Source organism: Saccostrea cucullata, unplaced genomic scaffold (assembly GCF_032062105.1).
Source record: "Saccostrea cucullata isolate Sc308-1 unplaced genomic scaffold, CSIRO_AGI_Scuc_v1 ctg317, whole genome shotgun sequence".
NCBI lineage: Eukaryota > Metazoa > Mollusca > Bivalvia > Ostreida > Ostreidae > Saccostrea > Saccostrea cuccullata.
Window position 1 is genome coordinate 440,305 of NW_026933753.1, and position 9,110 is coordinate 449,414.

The 9,110-nt window shown below is 32.4% G+C and overlaps 1 protein-coding gene across 1 annotated transcript; it reads left to right on the plus strand.

Annotated features, from left to right (window-relative positions):
- Positions 1-1,912: 1,912 nt before the first annotated feature.
- On the plus strand, positions 1,913-7,389 carry LOC134239258 (reticulophagy regulator 3-like). Its single transcript, XM_062721425.1, has 8 exons — positions 1,913-2,214; positions 3,443-3,549; positions 3,723-3,753; positions 3,873-3,999; positions 4,496-4,580; positions 5,445-5,570; positions 6,163-6,390; positions 6,806-7,389. Exons 1-8 carry the CDS (start codon positions 2,039-2,041, stop codon positions 7,288-7,290), a joined length of 1,365 nt encoding a protein of 454 aa, XP_062577409.1. The 5' UTR covers positions 1,913-2,038; the 3' UTR covers positions 7,291-7,389.
- Positions 7,390-9,110: the final 1,721 nt, after the last annotated feature.

Consider the following 9,110-nt stretch of genomic DNA (forward strand, 5'->3'; position numbering starts at 1 on the left):
GTAAGAGACCAGAATTGATTTTCGTGTTCTTATCTTCAGGATTGATAGAGGCAGAAGGTTACGAACGTCATACATGTACTTCCCATTATCAATATGTCGTGACTTTTCAGGTGCGATCTTAGGTACAAAATTACATCTACAAGAACATAATGGAATACAAAAGAAGTTTTAACCTGATCACTTGAGCTGAAAACCCAATTGAGCTCTTTAATTTCTGATCGCCCGTTGTTCGGCATCTGTCCGTTTTTCTGTCTATAGCTGTTCATCCGTCCGTCTGTCTGTAAACTTCTCGCATTTTCAACTTCTAAAGAACCACAGGAAAAAAATTTAACCAAATTTGCTACAATGAATCTTTCAGGGTAAAGGGGATTCTAAATTGTTAAAACAAAGGGTCACTTCCCTTTCCAAGAGACGGGAAATTATCAAGAAAAGGCTAAAAAGAGGATGTAGTTATTAGAAAATCTCCTTCTCAAGAACCATTGGGCCAGAAAACCTGAAACTTACATGGAATCTTTCTGAGGCAGTGTGGCTTCTAAATTGTTCAAATAATGACCCATTGGTGGGATTAGGGTAGTGTAGATTCAAAATTTTCAGATCACAAGGATCAAAGTTTTACATGGAAATTTACAGGAAAATCTTTAAAAATCTTTTCTAAAGATCCATTGCAATTGGTAAAAAAGTTAAACTTACGGGGAAGCTTTATATATAATAGATTTTACATTTTATACGTTTAGGAGTATTTTTTATGTGGAATGGTTATTTTTGGGGTTTTCTGATTTTTTTTCCTATGATACACATGATAATAAGAAAAAACAAACATAATTTGTGAAAAGGGGTTGAATATCCTTGAAGGGGGAGGGGTCACAAGTATACCTGTGGTTTTATACTGAATAAAACTAAAACATACAAATGATTCAGGCGAGCACTGTGGGCCATGGGCCTCGTTGATCAAGGGAATGTAAAGGTTATCTGAAAAAAGAAAAAAAAACCCACCAACAAATATAACCTAATTCGCAATTGAAGATAATTGAATTTGATAAAACAAATGTGACATTTCTGTTTTGATATAGTTTGAATCGTGTTTAGTGTCTACTTGTATTTTAAGATACCTTATAAGAAATGGTTGAAGTCTTCAGTAGCTTACAGTTTATGTATCAATTTGTGTGCATTTAAGTAAAAACTGAAAAAAAAGGAAAAATGAAAAGACAGGTTTGCAGTCTGGTGCATTGGTCTAAGGGTAGAGTTTTAATATTTCTTTTTTTAAAAATAGATTTTATTTCTTTCGAAGGAAAGAGGCCATTAGTTTCGGTATGGTTGTCTGCATGTCTGTTAGTCTAGCTGTCTGTTCAGAGATCTTAAAAAAATATATTGTGATGATAGTCAGAGAATGGTCTGAGGTATATACAGTAGCATAAAATTAATGGAGGTCATAGAGGAAATAATGTATATTTTTGTTCAAACCCCCCCCACAAAAAAATGTAGTCTACAGTATATATATGTTAAAAAAAACTAAAAATTTTAGTTTTCGATCCCCCCCCCCTTTCTACATTGTACATACCTCTGTGAATTATCTGTAGAGAGACCATTGTAACTAAAAAGAAGACAGTGTCGGCACATTATTTTTTTTCACAACAAGATATTTTTTGCTTAAAAAGAAATAATAATACAACAATATGAGAAAGGGAAAAAAAAAAGAACAAATGCCCCATTTCACGCCCCTATAAAAAAAATCCGGAGATAAATCTGCTTTCCAAATTACTTTAACAGTTAGTTAGGATTTCGTACTTCCTATGAAAGTAAATAAAGGTAAACATTTGTATTTTCTCAATTCTAGACTTCCAATTCCACAAACATATGTTTAAGCATATATTTTTGACATTTGACATGCAAATAAATGAGCTGTAATTTCATACGATGCAATTTATACAGGTTCCATTCGTCGTGACGTCACAACATAAACATCGACTGGAAATGTAGGACATCCAAGTACTTTTCTGTTGTCATTTTTAGTTTCAGCGATTTTTCACATTTCGTCAAGATGTCAAGAGACATGACAGAATATTACACAGACAGCTTCTCCCGACAAACAGAGGAGATGTTTCGGGAGCTACTGAGTCCGATAGAACCTTTGATTATGAAGATTCAGTCGTTATTAGTTTGGGAGAAACCAAGTAAAAGTGCAGTGATGTTTCTGATGGTTCATGGAATCTTTTGGTAAGTTTTATCTTAACCTCTTGGTTCTTCGTATTTAAATACATTAATCAGAGCAACTTCACACTGACATAGTCAGAGTGAAGCATTCCAGTGGCTGTGTTAAAAAAAGATGGAAAAGATTTTATTTGCTCATTAAATGATTTGCTCAAATTATTTGTAAACGAGAGTTCAATTATACTTGAAAGTCTTTGTAAATGTTAATTTGTTAAGATTTGTATTTATTATGTATGTATCACATTGCATATGTTTATCAGATTATGAGGTTGAATCCTCTATGTTTACACAACAAAGTTCTATTTTTAGAATGACCGTGTATGTATGTGTATATATATTATGATAAACATTATGTCACAGGGCATAAACATGGAAGTATGGGCAGGCAAAGTGATGAAAAATGTGCTGTGTTGTGTCATGTGTTAAAATTATTTACAAAATATTGCATCAGTAGCATGATTCATGTGCATTCTTCTGATTACCTACCAAAACCAGAATTTCCTTTCTTTACACATGTTACAAGTTCCTGATTGTTTTAGAAGTATAAAATAATAATAATGAGAAAGATAGATAACGATATCATTTCATGTTAAATAAACCACATGCAGTCTTTTTATTGTGAAACAGTGAGATGAGTGTCTTAAATTATAGTAATGTTACAATAATGGAAATTAAAACATTTATATTTTTAACTACAAATTCATCACATTAAATTATCATACAATCATGTATATGTCTATTGTCTTTCACTCCAACTGTTAACTTTTAACATATTGTTAACCTTTTCCTAAGAACCATTATTAATTGTACAATTTCAAGCAAACTTGTCACAACACATCCTTGCTATTGGCTAAAATGTCATCTACATGTGGGATTCTTCAAGCTCTTTCAGATGAAGAGCCACAGCATCTTAATAATTGATAATAATAATAATTAAAAATTGGTGACCAAAATAAAAATCTTTTTTTATGGAAGCATTCTTAGGAAGGTATTTTCAGCTTTGATCTGATCATGACCCCCAGGGGCTGGCTACAATAAAAAGTCAGAATTTTCATTGGAATAAAAGGGGAAAATGTTTTTATAGAATATATTTTAAAGAAACAGCAAGGTCAAGATGACTCCAGTGAATGTTGTGGCCAATGGGCCTCTCCTTCAGATTCAAAAATTTATTATTTTCTTTTTAATTTCTCAGATTTAAGAAATAAATGTTTAAATTTATCCATCTTCTTTTCAGGTTTATTGCTGTCAATGGCTGTCAGTTTTATTTCTGTGTTAGTTCTATAGCTGCCATCATGTTTTTCGTTTACACTTGGAGAAAATGGATATGGCCTGAGATCAGAGGTAATTAAATCCGTAAAAAAAAAGAGAAACTAGGGTTTTCAAAAGTAGATTAAAATTTGTGTTGGTGCATCAATTTTGAACATGAAAACGACTCATAAATTAGTGAATCTTAGTCTGGATGGCAAGCATCTCAAAATTTTAATGCCAAAAATTGATCTCTGTTTCTCTTTTAGTTCCACCTGCTATACCAGAAGATCCCGACAGGTACGTACATTACACAGTAGTAACCTTGGGCAGCTTGTGTTATGCTCTGCTGTATCTTTTACGATGGTAATGTTGATCTACGATTATCACAATTGACGTTGGTGTATAATTGTTTGTAGCTGGACCCCTGTACATGTCCGACTGTTGAGCGTGCCCGAGATCTGCCAACACCTGGCCCACCTGTGGATTTTCATGTCAAACAACTTCAGCTGCTGGCTCGCATTTAGGAAAGATCACCATTTCTTGGTTTGTACAGTCATGTGATTGCAATATGTTAGGTACTGGTAGCTTAGTAAAAGGAATATTTGGGATGGGGATGTCAAAAATAAATAAGTTATTGGCTCTGAAATGGTTACCGTTGCACTCTTTTTCTCAATTAATTATTAGAGAAACTTTAATACATAGCCAAGCCTTATGCTTTGAATATGCATTTCATTTCTATTTTAAATTAAAATTTATTCAGGAGAAAAGCAGTTTTCAACTACTCTGTCATGAGACATTATGATCTTACTAACAGGCAAATCTGTAATTAAATTAGAAGTCAAGAGTTTTATAATATGGAGGGATAAAAAGTGTTAAATTAATCTGGTTTATAGTGTAAGTATGTTGGACATGTGTTGCTTTAATATTAAGAACAGCCCTCTGAATTAAAAGCTATTTTCTCCTGGATGTTTATTTAGAATTTTCTAAATAACCAAGTATTATAAAACAATTTTCATCAGTATTTAATTTGTATTTTCAGTTTACGTGTCTGAACTGCTCGTTCTTGCTTCTGTTTGCTGCATTTGGGCGACTGATTTCTGGTCTGACTCTAACATATATAATAGGTATGTATCAGGTCTATATACATAACTCATCAGGTAATGGTGTATCCATGGGGTTCGAACCCAAGCAATAAAAATCCTGAGTTGCATTTTCTAATTGAGACTAGCACGCTAACCACTACGCTACACAAGTCCTGATGAAGAATGGCATTTAAATCATGTTTGTGATATGACCATTGACTAAGTGGACTTGAAGTATTTCCGTAAAAGATACGAAAGTTATGTCATAAAATTATATTTTTAAGGTATAGTGGGTCTTTGCTCCATAATTTTGGAAACCAAGATATGTAAATTTGTATGCAGACTTTGAGGATTAACTTAAAAAAAAATGGAGTGAAGACCCACTTCTATCGAAAAATATGACTTGTTTTGCCCTCCTTCATGTGTATATAATATTTCATAGGCAAATAACTTAATCTTCATGAGATTTTTGCATGTTGTAGAGATTTGTCATAAAGTATACTTTAATGTTAGAAAAAATATTTAGGAAAATTTTGATATAATTGAGATTTAATTGTTCACCTTCATGTTTGTTGTGCTATGGGCTTATCGCTCATCATGTTCACCCATCTCCTTTATTTTCACATATGAATTTTGGTGCTTCGGGTGAGACCGTATTAAGCAATGTTCCATGTCACATTAGATGTTGGCAAGATAAAGATCCCTCACTGCTCAATGGCCTTATGCTCTGCATAGACCTGTATTATAAATTTGCAGCTTTCCACCTCCAAGTGGTAGTGTCCCCATGTTATTATGACCTTTGTTCTATGTCACTTATGTTGTGGCTCTGTGTCCTAGGGAACTTGCTTCAGTATTGACCTTTGACCTCTGTTTTGTTTCAGTATTAACCTTTGACCTCTTTTTCAGTGATGTCACTGATGTTGTGGCCCTGCGTGCTGTACAACAACTTGTTTCAGAAGATCTACATTGCCTTGGAGCCTCTGTTGATGCGGTTGGATTACAGTTTGAAAATCAGGCCCTGGATCTGGCGTCGTAAGCCATTCTATTCTCACTATTTCAATATACTTTGACTATAAACTGATTTCATCTCATTTTTGCTGCTAATTTTTATGTACTAAACATGATATGCTGTGGTGATGTACTTAGGTTACATCCTGTATGTTACATTATACAGAAAACTTTTCAGTTATTAACACTTTAATACAATAAAATTATTATGTGGAATGCTGGCTTACTTGTTTCACACTAATTGTTAGACCACTATTTACAAACTGAACTGTCAACAGATTTTGTTTGGCCAATCATGACAATGAGAACTTGTCTGGTGTGACTGCTGTACAGGGGATGTTTACTCCTCCATGACACCTGAGCCCACCTCATATGTTTTTAGGGGTCAATGTTTGCTCTGTTTCAAATTTGTGTTGCTTCAATGGACCTTTCAGCTTGATCACTGCTCATTATCTCCATATTTCATTCAATAAATTCCTGCTTATGTGCAGCACAGTGATTTTATTCCCCATAGTTTCAAAATATATATTATGAAGTTATTTTATGCATTATATTTGTAGCGTATCATGAATTTGCATTTATTGATTTCTTTCCCTTTGATAACCGTATATTTCAGACCAAGAGGCTCGGAAAACAGCAAACTTTGGCAGCATTGGTACGACGACTCGTGATTCAGATAGTGAATCAGAGGATCTCATGCCAACGCGAGACCCAAAGGTCACGGCCGCACTGGCTCGAGCGATCACAGACTCGGAGGATGAGGGTATGAGTACACCCGATATCCCCACCCCCAGGATGTCCAAGGAACCCTCGGTCAATCTCAATGATGAGCACGAAGATTTGTGTAAGGAATTCTGAAATTTATTTAAACTTGATATATTTGAGAAAAAAAAAATCGATACAGCAAAACTCGTTTAGTACGAACATGAATATTGCAAATTCACGGATATAGCGAATTTATCTTGGTTCCCCAGTTAAACAAATTTAATGAATTTCTTATATGGATATAACAAATTACAGATATAGCGAAGAACTTTAAAATGTCCCAATGGCATTGACTTTGTTATTACCAAGTTTTACTGCATCAGTGATATTGAATATAGATCAAAAGCTTTACGGAGCTTTAGTAAATGTTTTTAAAAACTGGAAAGGGGCTAAAACTTTCCAAATAGACAAGATGTCACTATCATCATGTCAGAATTCACAACATTCAAGGTTTAGAAAATTGTACTGTAATTTCATCTTTTTGTTTTCTACAGCGGAAACCTCTGACATAGAGGCAGAGTTTGCCCGAGGCTTGGGTCAGATGCCCTCGCTAGAAGACCACTTCACTGATGAAGAAGTACCTGAGCCTTCCTTGCCCCAAGAGACAAAGGGGGAGATAAAATTTGTCTCCTCTCATTTCGGTGATTCTACAGATGATGAACTAGAGGAATCACGACTCGGTAGAGGAATGAAATTCCCAGATTTACGAGACTTGTCAATGGTCGATTCTTCAACAGGAATTCGGGAAACAGCCAATCAAATTGTGTCTTCTGTGATGGGAAATGCATTATCAGGCATCACAAACCTTACTCAAAGGGCAGTAGGTACAGTCCCTAATAGCAACACTGAAGATCAAACTGATGGGAAAGAGGCTCAGGTTCAGAGTTCATTGTCACACCAACGGTCATCAGAAGGAAGTGACCTTGACATTGCTGAGGAGTTTGAGTTTTTAGATCAGTATGAAGTGGAGGAAGGCTGATAGGAAACTAGTTTATAACGTGTCTGTGATGTTAATGCTGAATGCTGGGGAATTTTCATTTTTTAATTCTCTTAAAATATATTTTTACCTGTATTTTTACTTTTATTTATTTTACATGAAATAAATTGCTTGCATTTTATTTTTAATAAAAAGCATGCATAAATACATGTGCATATACAAAAAATTATAAATTTTGTCAGACAGGCAAAGAATTTACAGAATGTTTAAAAATAATTATAATCTTATTCTTTCTCTACGAGCTTGAGCTGTTCATTAGTTTATTAACTCCAGTTCTATTTTTTATTAAAATCAAGAATTTTATTTATTTATTTCAAAAAGTATATGTAATGATATAACATATTTTTAATCTTTTACTTCAGTGACATAAACAAACTTTTACCAACACAAAAACTTAGTTTATATGTCTATGTTTGATTTTTTTCCACAATACACAAAACATATTATTTGAAGATCTTTAATTTGTAACCCAGTTTTGGAATTATTTAATGTTTATGGAAAATAATGTATCTTTCATATTCAGATATTTGGGCCTCGTACTTTTTTTATGATTTCAGTGATAAAGTTTTAGTGCTTTTTATTAAGTTTTATTTTTATGTTTAGTTTGTTATAAAAGTGCATTTGTTTATTGCTTGCATATACATGAAATCAGGAAATTTTTATTTTAATTGGAGGAATCTCAATCATGTTAATTTTTAATACAAATTAAGACAATATCATAATTCAAATGTATCATTCTTTCTTTTGTATTGTATAATGTATCATATTGTAAATACTGAGTGGTTAAATTACATATTTAATAATTAATATGATATTTATTGTAAATATAATTTTTTATTGAATATGTTAATGTTACATGTACCTGTACTTTATTTATCTTATATTAAGTATCAGTGATTTGTTATATTTTGTTAATTAATTGCACCTCCACAACTTTAACTAAAATTTTTGTATCAGTGATTTCATTATATTTTAATAATTAATTGCATTTAAAAGAAACAAAATTTAATTTCATTGTAAGCATATTCAATATAATATATCATGATATTGTTTCAAATTTTGCTATGCAGTTAACATATGATCATTAAACCTTCATATTCAAAATGGATACACAAGGAATGAACATTTTACAATATTTTTACAGACATTTGTGTACCATGATTGTGAAATGTTGATGACAAAACTTTACAACTTATTGTGTGTAAAAATAATAAATGAACTTAAGCATTTATTCACATATATTATAATTGTGATTCATATACATGTTTATTAAACACCATGTTTTGGAATTGTTTGTATGCATTTTAAGGAATACATTACATGCACAGCTGTCTAGTGCTTTAGTTTGTCTTAATATATACTAAACCAAACAAAATTACAAGGAATGAACATTTTACTTGAAATGCTTACTTTTAATGAAAGATTTACATTTACAATGATACGTTTTTTTTTGATTGTGAAAAGTGGGTGATATATTAACAAAATATTACGAGTAAGATTTTTTTAAACAGACCCCCACAAACTGTTAATACTGCAGTTGATGTAAATGAAATTAAGGGGGCTGACTATAGTTTTACTGTATGAAAACTACAATAGCGAAACTCCTCATTTTTATACCATATATAACTTACATTAAGTTCAGTGTACATGCAAAGTTTAGGGGAAATCTACCATCCAGGTATTTTTCCAATCCCATATACAATTAGTGATTATATAGGAAAATATTTTTGTGTATTAAAAACACACAAAACTGAAAAGGTTATTGGAGTCTTGTATTTTTTGTTTGAAGAGTATACAAAATT